At 42.7% G+C, this 24,734-nt stretch overlaps 1 protein-coding gene across 1 annotated transcript in view; it reads left to right on the forward strand.

Annotated features, from left to right (window-relative positions):
* col4a3 (collagen, type IV, alpha 3) overlaps nucleotides 1–24,734 on the forward strand; it is a 117,326-nt gene that overhangs the window by 35,937 nt on the left and 56,655 nt on the right. The window contains exons 3-16 of the mRNA XM_020452545.2: nucleotides 10,833–10,922; nucleotides 11,276–11,320; nucleotides 11,509–11,553; nucleotides 18,645–18,707; nucleotides 18,808–18,861; nucleotides 19,416–19,442; nucleotides 19,526–19,600; nucleotides 20,182–20,244; nucleotides 20,418–20,453; nucleotides 20,789–20,836; nucleotides 20,995–21,069; nucleotides 21,406–21,450; nucleotides 21,690–21,752; nucleotides 21,922–21,966. Coding sequence (XP_020308134.2) covers nucleotides 10,833–10,922; nucleotides 11,276–11,320; nucleotides 11,509–11,553; nucleotides 18,645–18,707; nucleotides 18,808–18,861; nucleotides 19,416–19,442; nucleotides 19,526–19,600; nucleotides 20,182–20,244; nucleotides 20,418–20,453; nucleotides 20,789–20,836; nucleotides 20,995–21,069; nucleotides 21,406–21,450; nucleotides 21,690–21,752; nucleotides 21,922–21,966 — 774 coding nt within the window. The remainder of the gene's footprint in view (nucleotides 1–10,832; nucleotides 10,923–11,275; nucleotides 11,321–11,508; nucleotides 11,554–18,644; nucleotides 18,708–18,807; nucleotides 18,862–19,415; nucleotides 19,443–19,525; nucleotides 19,601–20,181; nucleotides 20,245–20,417; nucleotides 20,454–20,788; nucleotides 20,837–20,994; nucleotides 21,070–21,405; nucleotides 21,451–21,689; nucleotides 21,753–21,921; nucleotides 21,967–24,734) is intronic.

A 24,734-nucleotide genomic window follows, 5' to 3' on the forward strand; every position in this document is an offset into this window, starting at 1 on the left:
CTCTAGGCTCCCCCTCAGCCTCAGAGTGCACAGACTTGGAGCTCGAAATGATCAATCATCGCAAAATGTTATCACTACCAACAAAAGGAGCTGATCGAAAGAAGGGGAAAGTAACTCAAAGGGACAATATTCGGTCTTAATTATCAATTTCCCCAGGAGATAAAAGGATGTTGCAAAAGACTGTCTCCTGTACAGAAGAGTTACAAAAGACCGTATCCATGTAACCGAGGGAGAGGGATAACCGTGCCTTTCTCATTTATCAATCTGACTCCATTATTATGTGAATAAATGCAATAGGCCATGTGCGTCTCTGGAGGATCTAGCAAGATAGTGAATCATTGCATCACCGACTCATTTTTACTATAATGAATATGTGCCTATCTGGCAACATTATGCAATTATTAAGAGGCTAGATACAAATAGCTAATCCTGGCAACCAATGTTCTAGCATTAATTTATTGAGGCAAGCAGCTCAGGGATGTCAAGTTGGTAGCCAAGCATGTTCATGTCATCGTTCATGTTTGTTCACTCAATTTGTCTAAACCGTTCTATAATTCAATATGTTTGTCTTTGTCTATAGTACATCTATGCTTACAACAAGCAATGGGAAGATATCAGATATTGGGGAATAAACATCTTGTTAGGGGTACATTTGTACTGTAGTGAAGCTGTCTATAGTAATGCAATTTCTCTCTATACAGTTGAAGTCTGAAGTTTCCCAGTGAATCAGAAGTTTACATACACTCAATTAGTATTTGGGAGCATTGCCTTTAAATTGCTTAACTTGGGTCGAACGTTTCGGGTAGCCTTCCACAAGCTTCCCACAATAAGTTGGGTGAATTTTGGCCCATTCCTCCTGACAGAGCTGGTGTAACTGAGTCAGGTTTGTATGCCTCCTTGCTCGAGACACGTTTTTTCAGTTCTGCCCACATATTTTCTAAAGGATTGAGGTCAGGGCTTTGTGATGGCCACTCCAATTATCTTGATTTTTTTGTCCTTAAGCCATTTTGCCACAACTTTGGAAGTATGCTTGGGGTCATTGTCTATTTTGAAGACCCATTTGCGACCAAGCTTTAACTTCCTGACTGATGTCTTCAGATGTTGCTTCAATATATCCACATAGTTTTCCTGCCTCAAGATGTCATATATTTTGTGAAGTGCACCAGTCCCTCTGCAGCAAAGCACCCCTACAACATGATGCTGCCACCCCAGTGCTTCACTGTTGGGATGGTGTCTTCGGCCTGCAAGCCTCCTCCTTTTTCCTCCAAACATAACCATGGTCATTATGGCCAAACAGTTCTATTTTTCTTTCATCAGACCCGAGGACATCTCTCCAAACAGTACGATCTTTGTCCCCATATGCAGGTGCAAACTGTAGTCTGGCTTTTTTATGGCGGTTTTGGAGCAGTGGCGTCTTCCTTGCTGAGCAGCCTTTCAGGTTATGTCAATATAGGACTCGTTTTACTGTGGATATAGATACTTTTGTACTTTTCCTCCAGCATCTTCACAAGGTCCTTTGCTGTTGTTCTGGGATTGATTTGCACTTTTCTCACCAAAGTACGTTCATCTCTAAGAGACAGAACCCGTCTCCTTCCTGAGCGGTATGATGGCTGCTTGCGTATGATATGATGGCTGCTTGTACAGATGAACATGGTACTTTCAGGCATTTGGAAAGGATGAACCAGACTTGTGGAGGTCTACAATTGTATTTCTGAGGTCTTGGCTGATTTCTTTAGATTTTCCCATGATGTCAAGCAAAGAGGCACTGAGTTTGAAGGTAGGCCTAGAAATACACTGCTCAAAAAAATAAAGGGAACACTTAAACAACACAATGTAACTCCAAGTCAATCACACTTCTGTGAAATCAAACTGTCCACTTAGGAAGCAACACTGATTGACAATAAATGTCACATGCTGTTGTGCAAATGGAATAGACAACAGGTGGAAATTATAGACAATTAGCAAGACACTCCCAATAAAGGAGTGGTTCTGCAGGTTGTGACCACAGACCACTTCTCAGTTCCTATGCTTCCTGGCTGATGTTTTGGTCACTTTTGAATGCTGGCGGTGCTTTCACTCTAGTGGTAGCATGAGACGGAGTCTACACACAAGTGGCTCAGGTAGTGCAGCTCATCCAGGATGGCACATCAATGCGAGCTGTGGCAAGAAGGTTTGCTGTGTCTGTCAGCTACCAGGAGACAGGCCAGTACATCAGGAGACGTGGAGGAGGCCGTAGGAGTGCAACAACCCAGTAGCAGGACCGCTACCTCCGCCTTTGTGCAAGGAGGAGCAGGAGGAGCACTGCCAGAGCCCTGCAAAATGACCTCCAGCAGGCTACAAATGTGCATGTGTCTGCTCAAACGGTCAGAAACAGACTCCATGAGAGTGGTATGAGAGCCCGACGTTCACAGGTGGGGGTTGTGCTTACAGCCCAACACTGTGCAGGACGTTTGGCATTTGCCAGAGAACACCAAGATTGGCAAATTCGCCACTGGCGCCATGTGCTCTTCACAGATGAAAGTAGGTTCACACTGAGCACATGCGACAGACGTGACAGAGTCTGGAGACGCCGTGGAGAACGTTCTGCTGCCTGCAACATCCTCCAGCATGACCGGTTTGGCGGTGGGTCAGTCATGGTGTGGAGTGGCATTTCTTTGGGGAGCCACACAGCCCTCCAAGTGCTCACCAGAGGCAGCCTGACTGACATTAGGTCCCGAGATGAGATGCTCAGACCCTTTGTGAGACCATATGCTGGTGTGGTTGGCCCGGGTTCCTCCCAATGCAAGACAATGCTAGACCTCATGTGGCTGGAGTGTGTCAGCAGTTCCTGCAAGAGGAAGGCATTGATGCTATGGACTGGCCCGCCCGTTCCCCAGACCTGAATCCAATTGAGCACAGCTGGGACATGTCTTGCTCCATCCACCAACGCCACGTTGCACCACCGACTGTCCAGGAGTTGGCAGATGCTTTAGTCCAGATCTGGGAGGAGATCCCTCAGGAGACCATCCGCCACCTCATCAGGAGCATGCCCAGGCGTTGTAGGGAGGTCATACAGGAACGTGGAGGCCACACACACTACTGAGCCTCATTTTGACTTGTTTTAAGGACGTTACATCAAAGTTGGATCAGCCTGTAGTGTGGTTTTCTACTTTAATTTTGAGTGTGACTCCAAATCCAGACCTCCATGGGTTGATAAATTTGATTTCCATTGATAATTTCTGTGTGATTTTGTTGTTAGCACATTCAACTGTGTAAAGAAAAAAGTGTTTAATAAGAATATTTCATTCATTCAGATCTAGGATGTGTTATTTTAGTGTTCCCTTTATTTTTTTGAGCAGTGTATATCCCACAGGTGCACCTCCAATTGACTCAAATTATGTAAATATTTTTTGCAAACAATTATTGTGATTCCTCCTATATTATCCCTAATATCCTTACCCCCTTGCAACAGATATGGGATACACACACACACACACACACACACACACACACACACACACACACACACACACACACACACACACACACACACACACACACACACACACACACACACACACACACACACACACAGAGACACACACAGACACACACACACTCAACCCCTTTCCCCCACAATCAACCATATGCTCAGATGCTCAACGGTTGTTACATCCCAAGAGCCCAACTCAAGAAAGGACCTGATTTATGGATGCATATACAGCTAAATCGGTTTGAGAAAGCATGCAAGATTGAGCAAAACTTGGCAAAATGTTTAGATTTGATTAACCATTGTCAAGTCCTAGGTGATGGAGATCAGATCCACCCCGTTCCCCTGAAACACACACATGCTGGTCCCCAGTTGTGACCATTTTCCCAAGCATCTTTGTGCAGTCAGACCTTAGATTATTTTGTGCCACCAGGGCCTCTCTGATTGTCAGAGTGTGACCCCCCTCCCCATGGGTTACTGCAGCCAGTGTTGCCAGCACTGCCACTACCTGGGTGGGGGTACCCCACCGGAATCCCCACCGGCTAGGTACAAGGTCGTCAAGGTTCACATTTGCAGCTTTGAGAATTTCCTTGTATGTTATGCTTTCTCATCAGGGGGCTATGGCTTTGTAGGTCCAACCCTGCCAGGCAGGCTCAGAATCTTGAGGTGGCAGTGCTGCTCTGACCGCATGTATCTTTCTGCTTTGGCTGCATATAGGCAGCTTATAGCAGGCCCTATCTATCTATTTATTTTATTATTACAATCCCTACAATGGCTAGTATTGGGTGTTCCATTGTTTTGGCTACTCTGAGAACTTTGTAATTTTTAAAATAGCCATGGAATAGTCTTTGTGTCTCGGAACATTTGGTTGGTTGTCAATATACAGTTTATCAACTACGAGAGCTACACGCTTCCCTTTTAATCTATTCTCATGAAGATTGGATACAGAACTTTGCACCGTTCTGCAATCTCCCTCTGGAACTGCTCATTCATGCTTATTTTCATGCCAGCGAGTCTTTTACCCAGGCTTTTAACCATTACTTTATCCTTTAAAGAAAGCAAATTTGGCAACGATTGGACGCTCATACCTCTGTCCTCTTTGTCCGAAACGGAGTACAAGTTCGAGTTGGATTTTATCGACAGCATCGAGTGTGATTTGAAGTGCTGTAAAAAAGAATTCCTTCCTTCTATGTTTTCAGGAACTTCTCCTTCTCTTTCTTGGATACCCGTAAGTACTAGATTTTCTCTCATAGATCTAGTCTGTAGGTCTAGTAAGGCTTCTCTCTGAAAGATGTTCTCCTAATTCATTAACGTTCGTTTAGCTGTTTTTTTTTTGTTGCCATTATCATAGCTCTTTCGTCACTTGTTTCAAGGCTCGCCTTCAACTTCTTTATATCCTTACTGACTAATTCATGTATGCCCAGTTTGTCACTTATTGAATTTTACAGATCACTTTCCACACTTACCAGTACCAGTGGTAAAAAGTATACATTTTTGTATCCGTGGAGGATCTCCTATTGCCTTTGTGGTTCACCGATAGATCTAGGACTGAATCTTTCAGATACTCCCTACCTGTCTCCCAACTCCTACCTGTTTTTTTAGCCACGAACATCTCCAATAATATCCTATGTTCTGCGACAGTGACAGTGAGTATCTGTGGATAATACTTCCCTGTGCTCAGGTTAGGTACACATCTCTCATCCCATGGCCGATCTACACCCCACCCCTTTGTGGACACCCTCGTTACAGTGCAAACTTTGGGTCCCAACGGTTGATAAGCAGCAATCTTCTGACACTTTCCTTTTACCATCACTTGGTCCCAATCTTCAGGGACACATGTCAAGTATTTGCTTCCGGTTAGGAAAGGGGGAGTGATTAGTGGCCTTGGAAGAGTATCCAACTGTACAAAATTAGCCACATCTTAATCATACTCTGCAACTGGATCCTGGACTTCCTGACGGGCCGCCCCCAGGTGGTAAGGGTAGACATCTGTACACATCTGGTACACATCTGCCACGCTGATCCTCAACACCCTCAAGGGTGCTTGCTCAATCACCTCCTGTACTCTCTGTTCACACATGACTGCACGGCCAGGCACAACTCCAACAGCATCATTAAGTTTGCTGATGACACAACAGTGGTAGGCCTGATCACCGACAACGATGAGACAGCCTATAGGGAGGAGGTCAGAGACCTGGCAGTGTGGTGCCAGGACAACAACCTCTCCCTCAATATGAGCAAGACAAAGGAGCTGATCTTGGACTACAGGAAAAGGAGGGCCGAACACGCCCCTATTCCCATCGACAAGGCTGTAGTGAAGCGGGTCGAGAGTTTCAAGCTCCTTTGTGTCCACATTACCAACAAACTATCATGGTCCAAACACACCAAGACAGTCATGAAGAGGGCACAACAAAGCCTATTTCCCATCAGGAAAATGAAAAGATTTGGCATGGGTCCTCAGATCCTCAAAGAGTTCTACAGCTGCACCATCAAGAGCATGATTGCATCATTGCCTGGATGATGCTGTTGATCTGAGCCATGACCAGCATTTTAAAGCACTTCATGGCTACCGATGTGAGTGTTGCGGGGTGGTAGTAATTTAGGCTGGTTACCTTCACTTTCTTAGGCACAGAAAAACAGTCTTGTAGTGTAGCATCCGCGTCATCTGATCACTTCCGCATTGAGTGAGTCACTGGTACTTCCTGCTTTAGTTTTTGCTTGTAAGCAGGCATCAGGAGGATAGAATTGTGGTCATATTTGGAAAATGGAGGGCGGGGAAGAGCTTTATATGTGTCTCTGTGTGGGGAGTGAAGGTGGTCTAGAGTTTTTTTCCCCTCTGGTTGCACATGTGACATGCTTGTAGAAATGAGGTCAAACGGATTTAAGTTTGCCTGCATTAAAGTCCCCGGCCCACTAGGAGCACTGCTTCTGGGTGAGCATTTTCTTGTTTGCTTATGGCCTTATACAGCTTGTTGAGTTTGGCATTGGTTTGTGGTGGTAAGAAGATGGCAAAAAAAAAATATATATATAGATGAAAACTCTCTTGGTAGATAGTGTGGTCTACAGCTTATCATGAGGTACTCTACTTCAGACGAGCAATACCTCGAGACTTCCTTAATATTAGAAATCGTGCACCAGCTGTTATTGACAAATAGACACACACCATCACCCCTTGTCTTACCAGGTGTAGCTGTTCTGTCCTGCCAGTGCACGGAAAACCCAGCCAACTGTATATTATCTGTGTCGTCATTCAGCCACGACTCGGTGAAACACAAGGTATTATAGTTTTTTGCCGTAGTAGCCTATTCCCTATGAGTAGGGTAGAGCATAAACAAATGCGCAGAACGTGATCCTCACAGGACCCTAGTGTCCAGTCTGGAGCGTGTAGTCAAGAGCTCTCCTGGTCGGCTACTGCATAGCAACCTAGTGGTGCCAAAAGCCTATGTAAAATGTGATCACCAGAACGGGCCAATTTTTGGGGGGTTCTGACGTTTCGGCCTCTAAAATGTGTTTATTATGATCAAGTTCAATTCCCAGGGTAATTTTTAAACAAAAGTTTGATACATACAGTATCAAGATAAGAAATGAATGTGTGATCCATTCTGACTACTACATTTGTTGTCACACAGGACCACGTGCTGACACAGACCAATCACACGCAGGCAAAGACACATACATCCAAACCAATGATGCACACACTCTACACACACGTACACATGGATTTTGTATTGTAGATATGTTGTAGTAGGGTAGTGGCCTTAGGGCAACCACTTAATGTGTTGTGAAAAATGTTATGAAATGTAATACCATGTCAGATTTCTTATTGTATATAACTGCCTTAATGTTGCTGGACCCAAGGAAGAGTAGCTGCTGCCCTGGGATCCTTAATAAATACAAATACAAAAAATCACCGGCCAGCAGGCTACCAGGAGATTCTCATGCACGCTCTTTGCCGGTTGACTCGCTCAGGCAGGATTACAACTTCTACATCGACCATGATCCTTTGCTAGTTACAGTCACTTTCACCATGATCCTTCGTGATTTTTTGGTGCCATTCAGCAATATGGCACATTTCAAATTCAAATAAGTACAGGCTTCATGCGCCATTGAGAGTTTTCCATAGGTATACATGGATGAATTCAGTGCTACAACTATCTACTAGTTTAAATGTCTATGGATCCGCACACGCAGAGAATCTTCAGGACAAGAACAGTCACTCCGTATTCATAAAGCTTCTTGGAGTAGAAGTGCAGATTTAGGATCAGGTCCCCCTGTCCATGTTATTGTCAAGACCCGGTTACGAACTCGGGTCTCCGTTGTGAGAAACAGTCACTTAGCAAACTGAGCCACTAATAGTCGGCAGAACCCATAAGATGAGGCAGACACAGCAGTACTTGAGACTGTGTTTTAATAAAGTAAAAAGGAAAGTTCTTCAGGCAAAAATATAAATCCACAACGTCAAAAGTAATTCCAAGAGAATAAAGGTAATCCTCCAAGTCAAAAGGTAAATCCACAAGGTGGTAGGTACAGCAGAAAAAAAGCCTCAAAAGATAATTAAAAATAAATAAACGAGAACAAAAACAGATTACCACAAGAGAGTCCAACTGGAGCAACAAATGTTCACAGCATCGCTGAGGCTGGGTGCTAACATTCAAACACAGAGCAAAGAACTGAGGAAAACTAAGGGTTTAAATACATTCAAGGGAAACGAGGCAAATAATAACTGGAAACAAGGGAAAACAAAAGGGTCAAAAAGCACAATGGGGGCATCTACTGGCCAAAACCAGAACAATCCTGGTCAAATCCTGACAGTTATCTTATTAATTATGATCTTAAAGGTAAAACTGATACAGAGTGGCAGGTTACCTAGTGGTTAGAGAAGTAGGCCAGCAACCAGAGGGTTGCCAGTTTCAATCCCAGTTCAGACGGTAAAATCTGGGTCACTGACATCGTTCTAGTTACCATCCCCTGCTATTGTGCCCTTGAGCAAGGCACCCAATATTTGCTCCAGGGGCGCTCCTTTGCGGTCGACCCATTACTTCCAGCCCCTCAGGGGTATGTGTGTCTTCTTGGGTTGGGTTGTGAGTATATAGCCACATTTCCATTCTCTGCAAGAAAACACCTAATTTAATTCTAGATCTTCTTTGTGAATACGGAACCTGATCTCACTTGAGGATTTGGCCCGGTGACCGTAGGTTGCAAACTGGGATATGACTGCCCCCAGCTGCAAGGTCATGTCTACACTTGACACTTACATGCAACTTATGCTATCAGAATACGAAGATCGCATTGAAAAGACGGTTCTAGATGCACAAAAGTTGCTTTGTGGTCTGATTATGTTCAGATCTGGCTGAGCACTTCAGGAGGTGGTCAGGGATGCATTCTATGCAGATTTCTCCTCCGTCTGGACTCAAATCAGGCTACCGAAAGCGCATACAGTGGACGATATCATCAGCATTCCCCCCACAAGTCTCCAAAAAACGTGTGTTTTTTCGGACCAAGAGGCAGCTTTTCATTAAAACGTTGGAGGAAATATCGTTATCATATAAGTCAACCATTAATTATTATTACCTCATATCAGTCTCATTCTGAATTTTGTTGACTTTAAATCTGCACGAACCCTAGTCTGCATGATGATTCAACGATACACAAATTGACCTTGTTATTTATTTACTAACTAATGAAATAAACACACAGAATTACATAAACACAACCACAGGATAGATTATACATCTATTACTAACATAATGCATTGAAAAGTCCCTAGTGGACTAACGCGATATGACGGCTTGGTACATAATGAAAAGGGAGGGGCATGTAAGGAGGGGTAGAGACAGAGAGAGTCAACTTATCGTACATACAGTTGGAAAACTATACTCTATACTATACACTATACTTGTTAGAATAGATCCTTTAGTGGTATCTATGGTGGTGAAAGGAAATTGTTCTTTGTCTCTCATCTTCAGTCGAGTGTCCTAGACTACGTTACCTTACCCAGCTGCAGACTGAGAATATTTGGTATAGTCTGTTCCACATTTTCTAGTCTAATGTAAATTTAGTTAGGAGTCCATTTGAAGTGCTCTAGTCAAAAGGGGCATTCCATCCTGCTGGCATAATGTCTGTGCTCACGTGGACGTGGTTACTGACCTGATAAAACTTTATATGAAATACAATTTCTCATTTAGATGGCTAAAATCACGTTGCTGTCTTTTCAGAAATAGTTTCATATTTAATCTTATAAGTTTGGCAACATTTAGATGTAAGTCTGATATATACATTGTGAAAGCTCTTAAAGTTACAATATTTCCGTAATAACATTTTTAATGATATCACCAAACCATAAATGATCTGACATGATTGTTCTTATGTCCCTCCCGATCATTTCCCACATTCTTTGTGTTAGGAATATTGTTTCATCATCTACTTTTGGATGTTGTAGTTTTGGCGGGAAGAATATCCTTGTATCAAAAGGGTTCTTTCCCCTCAATACTGCATGGCTATGGAGAGACAATGTATTTACGACCGTCATAAAACTGGCCAACTTCATAAAACTGGCCAACTTCCCCAGGAGAGGGGGGTCTTGAAACCTTTGTTTAACTGGCACCGTTGATCTCCATCCAGGAGGGAAAGTCATCACACCAGCTAGCTAATATTTAGAACAACAATTTTTTGTTTGTTTAAAGTTATGCTAACCCGTTTGCAATCCATTTAGTGTTGCTTGTTAGTTTGCTGAGTCAGGTGGGACAGGTGTGAACTGTTACTCTCTGACTGCATATAGATACAAAACCCACTTGTGCTGCTGAGCAGCACAGTTAGTTGCTAGGGAACTGGTGTCAGGGTTTGGCCACCCAGATAGTTCATTACCTCAGGTGAGTGTGTGTGTGTGTGTGTATTTGTGTGTGTGCGTGCGTGTGTGAGTCTATAATTATCTAATGATATCTCATGATGTGTGTGAACGCGTTGACTCCCAAAGGCCTAGATGTTATCACTGCTGTCACACACCTGTACCTCAGTGCATGAAGGACTGAGCTTAAAGAAAGGGACTAGAATGTGCGTTGGTTAGTGAATGTGTGATTGCTATGTCTGTTGGGAACAGTAATGGTGATTTATTTCTCGATCACAAATCAGTAAGGAATTTGTAGAGCAGTTCTATCAAGTGTGTTTTACCAATTGAAATGACTGCTGCTAGTCAATGAATATGGTGTTACATCAGCTGAAGGTGGTACTGCAGCTCTTCTAGCCTGTTGTTTGATAACTGGACATTGTAGTAATTCTGCATGAGTAACAATGAAAATCTAGAAGAAAAAAACATCTCTCTTTCCTTTATTTATCAATGTTCTCTCTTCTCTCTCTCTCTTCACAGGGTGAGCCTGGGTATCCAGGTTATGATGGGTTGCCAGGAGTGGTTGGTTATCCAGGTTCTGAAGGTAATCCTGGACCTTTTGGCCCTAAGGTGAGAGTCTCACTATATTTGTTATTACATGAGATATAGGTGTGTGTGTGTGTGTGTGTGTGTGTGTGTGTGTGTGTGTGTGTGTGTGTGTGTGTGTGTGTGTGTGTGTGTGTGTGTGTGTGTGTGTGTGTGTGTGTTTGTGTGTGTGTGTGTGTGTGTGTGTGTGTGTGTGTGTGTGTGTGTCAGTCTCATAGTAAATACTATTTTCCATTATTCTTTATGTGAGTGTGTGTATGTTTGCATGCCTGTGTGTTGAAACATTGTATCAGTAAACAATCGTGTGGTGAGATTTTAGAATGATTTTGTGTTCATTAAATGTATTGCTAACTGGCTGCATGTATTTGGATTCACAGGGAAATCTTGGCTTTCCTGGATTGTCAGGACCCAAAGGCTCACGGGTATGGAGTGTGTTTGGAAAACAGTGTGTGTGATTGACTGCACGTGATTATTGGTTTACATTACTAGGCTCTACATGTTACTCCTAATGGGTTTGCTCTATTGCTTTTGGTCACACCCACACTGCTTCTGTTTTGTCAGTTGAGTCCACTGCTAGGATCGACTCTAACAGTACCTATTGTTTTAACAGGGTCTCTCTGGGAAACCTGGGTTCTCTGGACCACCTGGGCAGCCAGTAAGTAATACTATTAGACTGTCTCAGATGGCACCCTATAGGTTTCATTAGGAAATATATGGATTCGCCACTGTTCTTGAACCGTTTATGCTCCAAATACCACACCAACGTTGAAATGTGCAGACTGACTCAACTTACATTACTTGGCAGAAGCTTTTTGATAGTATTTATATTTGACTGTTTCATATTTGCATAAAAGCTCCATAGCCTTTAATGGTGCATTTTGGATTTGCCACTTCTCTTATGTTTACTATTTCACAACCGTAAATACGTCAAGGCAAGCAAGCACACACATTTGATTTACATTTCCTTTTCTACATACTTATTCTTTGGAACTATTTTTCATACACCGTTTAAGCTAAAACATGCCATGCAAACTTTTAAAAGTGCAAACCTGTCCAGACTACTGTGCCTAGCTTTTGTAGTCCTCTAAAACCAAAGAGATTTTTTAAAGAGATGTTTTCAATTTACTAAAACATTGTGACTTAACACAAATCAGCTATTTTGACCACTTTCACAATAGGTTAGAGCATATGAAATCATAGTCAACTAGGCTGCTATTCAAATCAGAGCAACAGTAGCTACGATGGGGAGAAGTCTGTCCATAATAATGTGCTGCTCTGCCTTAACAGCACTATCAACAAGGCAGGTCCCACAGGCCCTGGTTTTGTCACACCTGGACTATTGTTCAGTCGTGTGGTCAGGTGCCACAAAGAGGGACTTGGGAAAATTGCAGTTGGCTCTGAACAGGGCAGCACGGCTGGCCCTTAAAAGTACACGGCGAGCTAACATTAATGACATGCATGTCAATCTCTCATGGCTCAAAGTGGAAGAGATTGACTTCATTACTTGTTTTTGTAAGATGTGTTGATAAGCTGAAGGTACTGAGCTGTCTGTTTAAAATACTAGCACACACCTCGTACAGCCATGCATACCCGACAAAACATGCCAGAGGTCTCTTCACAGTCCCCAAATCCAGAACAGACTATGGGAGGCACAAAGTACTACGTAGAGCCATGACTACATGGAACTCTATTCCATATCAGGTAACTGATGCAAGCAGTAGAATCAAATTCAAAATCAGGTAAAAATACACCTGATGGAACAGCATGGACTGTGAAGTAACAAAAACACACATGCATACACACACAATAACATACGCACGTACATATGGATTTTGCGTTGTAGATATGTGGTATTGGAGTATGAGCCTGAAGGCATACACTTGTGTTGTGAATTCTGTAATGAATGTATTGTAATGTTTTTTAAATTGTATAACTGCCTTAATTTTGACGTACCCCAGGAAGAGTGCCTTGGCAGTAGCTAATGGGGATCCATAATAAATACAAATTCAAACAGAAATTGCGTCTACCAATTCAGAGATACATCTGCTTTAACCAGTTATGCAGTAGGGGGCGCTATTAAACATTTTGGATGAAAAACGTTCCCGTTTTAAACAAGATATTTTGTCACGAAAAGATGCTCGAGTATGCATATAATTGACAGCTTTGGAAAGAAAACACTCTGACGTTTCCAAAACTGCAAAGATATTGTCTGTGAGTGCCACAGAACTGATGTTACAGGCGAAAACCAGATAAAAATCCAACCAGGAAGTGGCGCACTTTTTTAAACCACCTCATGCCAATGACTCCTTATATGGCTGTGAATGAGCTACGAATGAGCTTACGTTTTCCACGTATTCCCCAAGGTGTCTACATCATTGTGACGTCTTTGTAGGCATTTCCATTGAAGAATGGCTGTAAGGGACCATATATAGCATGTTGTCATGCTGTCATGGTGTCTCCTGCAGAAAATCTCGCGTAAAATACTGAGGTAGACATTTTTTTAAGGATGGATCCTTAACAACGTTTGCCGTGTTTCTGTCGATATTATGGAGCAAATTTTGAAAAAAGTTTGGCGTTATAGTTGTAGCATTTTACGGTCGATTTCTCAGCCAAGCATGATGAAGAAATGGGAGCTATTTCGCCTACAAAAATAATATTTTGGGAAAAAAGGAACATTTGCTATCTAACTGGGAGTCTCCTGAGTGAAAGCATCCGAAGTTCTTCAAAGGTAAATGATTTAATTTGGTTGCTTTTCTTATTTTCGTGAAAATGTTGCCTGCTGCCAACAGAGCTAGCATAGCATTATGCCTTACACAAATGCTTGTCTAGCGTTGGCTGTAACGCATATTTAGAAAATCTGAGATGACAGTGTTGTTAACAAAAGGCTAAGCTTGTGTTTGAATATATTTATTTCATTTCATTTGCGATTTTCATGAATAGGAAAAGTTTCTAGGGGTATTTATGTCCACTGCGTTATGCTAATGCGTTTTGAGGCTATGATTACGCTCCCGGATACGGGATTGCTCGTCGCAAGACTTTTTTCTCTCAAATGTTGAACAATTTCCCAACAAGTTAGACAAATAATTCAATTCGGTTTAGATACAGCAGCTAAGACCACACTAACGTAATATACCTGGAGACAGGAAGCAAGTGCAGAAGGTAAGTTTAATAATGACAAATGCAGATAAAAACAATACTACCTAGTGACTGCTGTCTATGGAGTGCTAAATATAAGGGGAGTAATCACGTAGATAATGATGACCAGGTGTGCGTAATGATGGGGAGCATGATTGTTTTCTGGGCTGATGGTTAGTAGACCGGCGACGTCAAGCACTGGGAAGAAGGAGTGGGAGTAAGCATGACAGTAGTGAGGCTCCCGTGTTTCATCCTGACGATCGCGTCTGGCTCTCCACCAGGAATCTCCTGCGCCGCCAGCCCTGCCGGAAGCCGAGTCCCCGGTTTGTGGGGCCCTTCAAGGTCCTGCGGAGGGTCAATGAGGTTACTTATCGTCCACAACTCCCGGATCTCACCATCCTTTCATGTCTTCTAATGACGGAGGGCGTGCTGGAGCCTCACATGGGTGGCGTTACACACGCGCCGGAACCACTCGTCCACTGCACGGGCCACGTTCTGGCTCGGTTGGTATCCCAGAACACACTGGAAGGGAGTCAGTCTGGTGGAGGAGTGGCAAAGTGATTTCTGAGCGTACTCTGCCCAGGGAAGAAACCAGACCTACTCCCCCTGTCGGTTCTGGCAGTGACTCATTAGGAACCTCCCCAGCTCCTGGTCGATCCTCTCCACCTTCTCGTCAGACTGAGGCTGGTACCCGAATGTGAGACTGACCGTAGCCCCCAGCTTCTCCATAACCGCAATGTGAATTAGGGACCATGGTCAGAGACGATGTCCTCTGGAAGGCCATAGTGCCGGAACACCTGCTGGAATAGTGCCTCAGTGACCTGGAGAGCGGTAAGTAGACCAGAGAAATTTATAAAATGTCAACAACCATAATATAGTGTTAAAACCATCAGAAAGGGGGAGATCAGTTTATGGACAGACATGACCAAGGTCGATGAGGCACCAAAAGGGGTAGTAGTTTCCATGCTGGCGTGTGCTGGGGAGATTTGATTTGGGCTCATACTGAGCTGGAGTTTATATAGCGGGTGACGTCCTGCTCCAAGGTGGGCCACCAGTAATTATCGGAGAGGGTGTTCAGCGACGAGGGATGTGTGCCCAAATCAAATGCCGATCCCTTACCCCCGCGAGAACGTATATGCACGCTGGAGGGCATATAGCAGGCGCAGGTTCACTCTCCAGAGCCTTGCTGATGTCCACATCTACGTCCCAGAGCACGGGAGAAATGGTTCTAGAGGGTGGAATGATGGGAGCACTCGGGATCGTAACCTCTTCTGAATCGTGGAGACGGGACAGGGCATCGGCTTTGGTGTTCTTATAAGCTGGCCAATATGACAGGGTGAAGTGGAATCTGCTGAAGCAAAGGGCCCACCTTGCTTGGCCCGGGTTCATTCACCTCACCGTCCATATGTACTCCAGGTTCCATGGTCAGTGAGGATGAGAAATGGTCCTTGGCGCCCTCCAGCCAGTGTCTCCACTCCTCTAATGCCAACGGTCACTGACATCAAAGTTCCTCTCTGCAGTTCCTCTCTCTTTTTTTGAGAAGTATGCACATGGATACAATTTTTGTGGGTTACCTTGATGTTGGGACAGGATGGTTCCATGTCCACTTCCGAGGCGTCCACCTCCACCACGAAGGGTAGATTAGGATCTGGGTGTCTCAGCAATGGGGCGTAGGAGAAAAGTCCAATCAGTAGGCAGAAGGCTTCATCCTCTGCAGGACCAACAATGAACCGAAGGTAGAGGTTGGCAAACACAGAAACCGTTGGAGCCCCTTTATGGTGGTTGGGACAGACTGACTGCTTTGACCTTCCTTTCATCCATGCTCACCACCTGTGAGCTAATCCAGTATTCCAATGAGACCTCGACCTAAGGAGACTTCTCAGCTTTAACATAAAGGCAGTTCCCCAGGTGGTGTCTCAGGACTACTCAGACATGAGTGATGTGATTCTCCAAGGTGGCCGAGTGGACCAGGATGTCGTCGATATACATGACCACCTGGCGCCCGATCATGTACCGGAACACCTCGTTCACGAACGCCTGAAACACTGATGGAGCATTGGCAAATCCATAAGGCATAACCAATTACTCATAGTGCCCAGACGTCGAGCTGAAGGCCATTTGGATGTGGATAAGATTATAGGCACTCTGCGGGTCCAGCTTCATAAAAAATATGGCTCCTCGCGGAGCAGTTCCATGGCTGAAGGGGGTAACGTTACCTTTATGCACTGGTGCAATGATGAGGAAGGGAAGGCTCTCCTGGTGCCTGGATTAGTTGAAATCCTGTCATTGTAAAGAGGCACAATTACCATGGAAACGGTCTCAACCGTGCATTTCATCTTTTTGATCTGAATGTCCCGTCTTTAGTCAGCTGTTATGCAACACAACATCTAAAATTGACTAGTTTTGTCTCGTCACTCTTTATGTCGGCTGTTGTATCTGTATCTGTATCTGGCTTCAGAGCATATGAAATCATTATCTAACTTACCACTATTCAAATCTGGAATCAAAATAGAAATATATTCTACCAATCAAATGATACAGCTGTTTTAGTAACCGAATCAACTATATTTTCTCTCAACTTTTAGAAACAACTGCCGTTTTGATCACTTTCCTTACATCTTGGACAAAAACATTTGTAAGTGTATGAAATCTTAGTCTATGCTATTCAAATCTGTGATCAGAACAGAACCACCAACTTCCAATCAAGAGATACAGCTGTTTTAGTAACTGCATCAACTACTTTAGTTAAGCCGACTTCTGAACCAACAGGTCCCAGATGTGCTCAATGGGATTGAGATCCGGTCTCCTCGCTGGCCATGGCAGAACACTGACATTCCTGTCTTGCTGGAAATCACGCACAGAACGAACAGTTTGGCTGGTGGCATTGTCATGCTGAATGGTCATGTCAGGATGTGGCCTGCAGGAAGGGTACCACATGAAGGACGAGGATGTCTTCCCTGTAATGCACAGCGTTGAGATTGCCTGCAATGACAACAAGCTCAGTCCGATGATGCTGTGACACACCGCCCCAGACCATGACGGACCCTCCTCCTCCAAATCGATCCAGCTCCAGAGTACAGGCCTCGGTGTAATGCTCATTCCTTCAACGATAAACGCGAAACCCTGGTGAGACAAAACTGTAATTCGTCAGTGAAGAGCACTTTTTGCCAGTCCTGTCTGGTCCAGCGACGGTAGGTTTGTGCCCATAGGTGACGTTGTTGCCGGTGATGACTGGTGAGGACCGGCCTTACAACAGGCCTACAAGCCCTCAGTCCAGCCTCTCTCAGCCTATTGCGGACAATCAGAGCACTGATGGAGGGATTGTGCGTTCCTGGTGTAACTCGGGTAGTTGTTGTTGCCATCCTTTACCTGTCTCGCAGGTGTGATGTTCGGATGTACCGATCCTATGCAGGTGTTGTTACATGTGGTCTGCCACTGCGAGGACGATCAGCTGTCCGTCCTGTAGCGCTGTCTTAGGCGTCTCACATTACGGACATAGCAATTTATTGCCCTGGCCACATCTGCAGTCCTCATGCCTCCTTGCAGCATGCCTATGTTCACGCAGATGAGCAGGGACCCTGGGCATCTTTCTGTTGATGTTTTTCAGAGTCAGTATTAAGGCCTTTTTAGTGTCCAAAATTTTCATAACTGTGACCTTAATTGCCTACCGTCTGTAAGCTGTTAGTGTCTTAACGACCGTTCCACAGGTGCATGTTCATTAATTGTTTATGGTTCATTGAACAAGCATGGGGAACAGTGTTTAAACCTTTTACAATGAAGATCTCTGAAGTTATTTGGATTTTACGAATTATCTTCGAAAGACATGGTCCTGAAAAGCGATGTTTCTTTTTTTGCTGAGTTTACTAATACTACTGGGCTACAGTCACTATTCCCACTACTACTACAGTCACTACTTCTAGCCTCTAACAATTCATCTTCTAAACTTCTTCCACCAACATAAAAAATACTTTTGGTCAGCTGAAGTAAGTCACAGAATTTTTCTTGAAAACATACCCTTTCTATATTATAAGTATTGGGGCCATAGTTTTTCCTGATCAAGTCAGGCTTTTCCTGGTGTTAGGTTCTTATTTTTCAGAGTAAATGACTCACGGACACTACAGAAGCTTTAACCAAGTTTAATTCTTCCCAAAGGTTCTGTACAGCTGTAATCACACAGCAAAACATTTTTCTCCATTGGTTATATACATCCTACTTAAGACACTCCTTCTCTCCAATCCTTAGTTTATGCCCAAAAGAAAGAAGGTAACCAGATACTAACCCTGATTACTCCCTTAAGGGGAACTGACCTCACCCCTCACCTCCTGATCCACAGATATCCATCTGTCCTCCCTATATCAACACGGTGCTCTGCTCCCATTCCCCAACACATTCCAACACCTTCCACAGCTATCTGTCCTTCTACAGAGAAACCTTTACTTTCTCCTTTGATTCTATGCTTCTTTCTCTATCATTCATTTAATATCTCAATGTTCAAAATTTTGAACCCAACACTGGTCAAAACGTCTAGTGTTAGTGTACTGTAAGCAATCCGTATCATGTAAGTATTGATGTGTTTGTATGTGAATGGCCCTATGACTTCCTCTCTTCCAGGGAATCCCAGGAAATGAAGGACCAATGGGGCCATCAGGAACCCCAGGATGCAATGGGACGAAGGTACAGATATTATGTACTTATTGAAGCTCACAAACACACACACACACACACACACAGACGTATGTACATGTCTGATGCCCTATCATTGTGTGTGTTTCAGGGGGACAGTGGATACCCAGGGTTACCTGGGGTGCCGGGACCTGTTGGATTACCAGTAAGTGCTGTCAATATCCTGTGTCCAGTGTCACTAAGCACCTTACTGTTCCTGTCTGTCTGTCATCAATCACAGCCATCAATCATGTGATCTTAATCATTAGCCTGTAATATGGGAATTGATAAATAAGGTTTCCAAGAGTGAACAAAATAAAAGTTAATGAATTTAACATTTAAATATACAAAATATATTATACTTCTTACAAGTGTTGTGTATGAACAAATTACTGTTGAAAATAGAAATGGTGTGTTTAATTCATTTTTTAAACAAGATCCCCGTGTTCAGTCCTATGAAAATGTCATAGGCTATGGTGTAACAACAAAGCACCTTTCTGTGTCTGTCTGTCATCACCGTAAAAGCTAGACATCATCACAGCTGTCTGTCATGTGATCTCAATCATTATAAACATATAAATATATATGTAGCTGTCCATCACCTTTGCTGCCAGTTCCAGGTTTTGCCCCCACAGTGGTAGATACATTTGTGTCAGGTCTTGTTTAGCTTTTACAGTAAAGTTGTGATGTGCAGCTCACACTTATCTTTTTTTATTGAAGGGTGTTCATGGATTGCCAGGATTTAAGGTACATCCAAATATATCTACTGACCCTCTAAACAATTTGTGTGTTTTGTTGTGGACCCTAAGATTAAAGTATTGTCCTTACAGGGAGACTCCTACTACTTCCCACCCGCTGCTGAGGTTGATGGACATCTTGGACCACAAGGGAGAGATGGTGTCAAGGTAAGGAGACCTCCCACCCTGCCTACACCTGGGTTGTGTTCATTGCGCACCAAACAGAAGAAAGCTGACTAGCACAGGGAGGGATTACCTAGACTAAATCAACATTTTTATGTGTATACGTTTTCCGTACTGTATTGATCACAATCCATTACTCACATGTCTCTGAGTTTATGCTTCTATTCCAATAGGAAAAGGATGGGCTTGCCTAGTACCTATCATTACTTTGGCCAGGAGTTTCTTTCCTGACCACAGCCCCTATAGTTGTAACTTGGACCAAGAGTTTTCACATGGTCAGGCAAAACTCCTGGGCCCCTATATTACAGTTATACTTTCATGTGTATCGTGGCATGTGAGGTTGAGTAGTTAGTGCCACAGACCCCATTACATGTGTATAGCCGAGGCTACTAGAGAAAGGATGGGTTGGAATCCGACCCACTGCACTTTTGACTCATAATCTCTCCTACCTTTACTGTCTCCTCAATAACATTGTCCTATCTCATTAAATAAATACAAAATCACAAAAAATATTATAGAAAAAAATAATAGAATGTGTAATCGACTGACTGGCCACTGTTTTTTAGGGTCAGCGAGGGTTACCTGGACGGCCGGGTCTTCCTGGGCTGGAGGGACCGAGCGGGACTCCAGTCAGTTAACACCTAAATGAAGTTCAATATGTGTCCTCTCTTTTACTTATTAGCCTATGTTTATTTTGAAAGGCTTTTACTGTAATGTGTTTCTGAATGTCCTCATTCATGATTCCATGTGCTCTTCCTGAATGTATAAATCACAGACTTTAAATTATTATTTATATTTCCAGGGATTACCTGGGTTAACAGGTGTACAGGGAGAGAAGGTCAGTCTTATAGTAAATACTTATTTCCATTTGTGTGTGTGTGTGTGTGTGTGTGTGTGTGTGTGTGTGTGTGTGTGTGTGTGTGTGTGTGTGTGTGTGTGTGTGTGTGTGTGTGTGTGTGTGTGTGTGTGTGTGTGTGTGTGTGTGTGTGTGTGTGTGCATTTGTGTGTATGTTTGTGCATGCGTTTCTTCCTGGATGTTTTGGAGCTGTCCATGGTTCACCTTACTGCACTAACAATATAGTAACAATGTGATATTGAGTGATGTCCCTCTCCAGTTCCTGCCATTTAGAGGGGTGTGTTGCACTATTTATAGTAGCTTTATTTCTGTTTCAGGGCCAGGAAGGTCCAAGCCCTGTAATTCCAGGCCCAAGAGGTCAAAAGGTATTACCTACCTGTGTGATATCGATCTTTTCTACTTTCACATACAGTACAACTCTCTCTTGCATATTATCCTGCCTCAGTATAGTTTGTTCTGGATGCATGCTGAGTGTATCTAATGTACAGTATATTGTGACAAAATGTAAATGTTTTGTTCTCAGGGTGACCAAGGCCCTCCCGGGATACCTGGACAGAAGGGCATAAAGCTGTATGCAGAGGGACCCAAGGAACTGAAGGTTTGCCACACTTAACAAACTCGGTTTCTCTCACAGCAATTTTTACTAGTCCACACTGACACAAATCATGATCATCACATTTACATTTTAGTCATTTAGCAGAAGCTCTTATCCAGAGTGACTTACAGGAGCAATTAGGGTTAAGTGCCTTGCTCAAAGGCACATCAACAGATTTTTCACCTAGTCAGCTCAGGGATTTGAACCAGCAACCGTTCGGTTACTGGCAAACATAATTACCAATCACCATCACCCAAATCAGCTTCATCATCATTATTACCCGTATACATCATATTGTCACACAAGTAGAAAAGTGTTCTGACTTTCTTCTCATTGCAGGGGGAGCCAGGTGATACAGGAGAGAAGGGGTGTACAGGCCAGCATGTGAGTTATAACCTATGGGGGATCATTACAGTGAATTAAATTAAACTAATTGATTTTAATGTAATAATTGACATGATCTTTGAGCCAGTACAAAAGTTGCCAGTTCAAAAATCCCATTGCATGTATACTACTACTTGTGGTCTGTGTTTTGTCTGTCTGTCCATCTGGCCGTCCTTTCTTTTCTGTTTGTCTGCTTGCCTGTCTGTCGGTATTTTACATTCTTTTTTTCATTTTTTTAGGGTCTCCCTGGGCGTCGTGGATATAAAGGGAACAAAGGCGACCAAGGAGAACCTGGGGCTCTGGTAGCTCTATGACTCCAGTCACTGCATATCATATTTAAAATACTGTAGAGTTTTACAATGGAATTATGGATGTTATCATTCTCACATGTGGATGTGTCCTACTCACAATAGTAGTCCTACTCACAAATACTGACAAACACCTGTGTCTAACAGAGGTTCTGTTTTTCAGGGGAAACCTGGGAAAGATGGGGACCCTGGGACCTATGGAATTCAGGTAAAACAAATATCCAGACAACTATCATAACTTGTATGTACTGTACATGGTCCTTTGTGGCTCACTTTGTAAAAGGTTATTATGTACATGCATTATGTACATGCATTTTGCCATGTTGCCATGTCAACTCCACTTGAACATAACCCACCTGATTGCCAATCCTTTTCCCAACCAATTGTCTTTACCACTAGGGCTACATGTGACTTGAGAATTGTTTTTGACATGCTTACTGTTTGGCAAAATGTGTTATGTACTGTAATTTACTATCTTGACCAGCGTCCGTACGTATTAAGTGTTTCAAAGTAGGGGTGTGGCCCTAGGATCAGGGCCCAGTTTTTCAATCGGATTGGAATAAATCTTAGAATTGGGTATTTCAAAACTGAAAACTATGATTCCGATCATTCGGATTGGGATTTGGTAATCCAATCTAAACTTTAATCCAGTAGTATAAAGTATTTAGGTAAAAAAATGGGGTATCTGTACTTTACTATTTATATTTTTGACAACTTTTACTTTTACTACATTCCTAAATAAAATGATGTACTTTTTACTCCATACATTTTACCTGACACCCAAAAGTACTTTTACATTTTGAATGCTAAGCAGGACAGGAAAATGGCCTAATTCACACACTTATCAACAGAACATGACTGGTCATCCCTCTACAGCCTCTGATTTGGTGCTCACTAAGCACATGCTTCGTTTGTAAATGATATCTTAGTGTTGGAGTGTGCCCCTGGCTATCCGTAAATAAATAATAAAAGGAATTGCTTAATATAAGAAATGTACAATTATTTATACTTTTACATTTACTTTTGATACTTAAGATACTTAAGTATATTTTAGCAATTACATTTACTGTTGATACTCAACAATATTTAAAAGCATATACTTTTATACTTTTACTTAAGTAGTATTTTACTGGTTGACTTTCACTTTTACTTGAGTCATTTTCTATTAGGTATCTTTACTTTTACTCAAGTATGACAATTTGGTACTCTTTCCACCACTGCTTACAATCAAGATTACATTTTGGAATTGCATTTTTCAAAGCTCAAAGGCAGTAGTGATAAGGATAGTTTTTATTCTGAACAGTTTTGATAATCTTGATCCCACAGAGAAAGGGAAATACCTAGTCAGTTGTACAACTAAATGCATTCAACTGGAATGTGTCTTCCGCATTTAACTCAACCCCTCTGAATCAGAAATGTCAGAGTAAATGTCATCTTCAAGGGTTACTAATTGTATGAACAGTTTTTATTATTTTAAATTGACTGCAGCACAGGTATGTGGTCAGTTTTGACAAGTGTCAAATAAATACATGTACTTACTTACAAGTCATATTGCAGCCTCTATTACTGGATATTTCTGAAAAAATGGCTCAAAATCAGTTAGATTGATTACAAAATAGGGGAACACAGAATCCGAATCATTATCATCCAAATGAAAAGTTTTGAAAAACTGGGCCCAGGTCTTGCCCGCCTTATCCATGTAATCTCATTCATTGTGAACAAAAAAGCTAAACTGATCCTAAATCAGCACTCCTACCCTGTATACATGAATCCTCAAATCTCTCTTGCATAAGATATTTTATCACAAAATCTGGATAATTAAAGGTTGAATAGACTTAAATAAGATATCAATTCAGTTCAATTCAAGGGGCTTAATTGGCATGGGAAACATGTGTTAACATGGCCAAAGCAAGTGAGGTAGATAATATATAAATGTCATATTATATATATATACAGTGTTGTAGCAATGTACAAATGCTTAAAGTACACAAGGGAAAATAAATAAGCATAAATATGGGTTGTATTTACAATGGTGTTTGTTCTTCACTGGTTGCCCTTTTCTTGTGGCAACAGGTCACAAATATTGCTGCCGTGAAATATTGCTGCCGTGGAATTTCACCCGGTAGATATGGGAGTTTATCAAAATTGGGTTTGTTTTCGAATTCTTTGTGGATCTGTGTAATCTGAGGGAAATATGTGTCTCTAATATGGTCATACATTGGGCAGGAGGTTAGGAAGTGCAGCTCAGTTTCCACCTCATTTTGTGGGCAGTGTGCACTGTCTTCTCTTGAGAGCCATGTCTGCCTACGGCGGCCTTTCTCAATAGCAAGGCTATGCTCACTGAGTCTGTACATAGTCAAAGCTTTCCTTAAGTTTGGGTCAGTCACAGTGTAAGTTATTCTGCCACTGTGTACTCTCTGTTTAGGGCCAAATAGCATTCTAGTTTGCTCTGGTTTTTGTTAATTCTTTCCAATGTGTCAAGTAATTATCTTTTTGTCTTCTCATGATTTGGTTGTGTCTAATTGTGTTGCTGTCCTGGGGCTCTGTGGGGTCTGTTTGTGAACAGCTGGCCCCAGGACCAGCTTGCTTCGGGGACTCTTCTCCAGGTTCATCTCTCTGTAGATGTTGGCTTTGTTATGAAAGGTTTGGTAATCGCTTCCTTTTAGGTGGTTGTAGAATTTAACGTCTCTCTTCTGGATTTTGATAATTAGTGGGTATCGGCCTAATTCTGCTCTGCATGCATTATTTGGTGTTCTACATTGTATGCGAAGGATATCTTTGCAGAATTCCGCATGCAGAGTCTCATTTTGGTGTTTGTCTCATTTTGTGAAATCTTGGTTGGTGAGTGGACCCCAGACCTCACAACCATAAGGGGCAATGGGTTCTATGACTGATTCAAGTATTTTTAGCCAGATCCTAATTGGTATGTTGAATTTGATCTGATGTCTATCAGATCGTTCACAGCTTTGTGGAAGT

Source organism: Oncorhynchus kisutch, linkage group LG19 (genome assembly GCF_002021735.2).
Source record: "Oncorhynchus kisutch isolate 150728-3 linkage group LG19, Okis_V2, whole genome shotgun sequence".
NCBI classification, from domain to species: domain Eukaryota; kingdom Metazoa; phylum Chordata; class Actinopteri; order Salmoniformes; family Salmonidae; genus Oncorhynchus; species Oncorhynchus kisutch.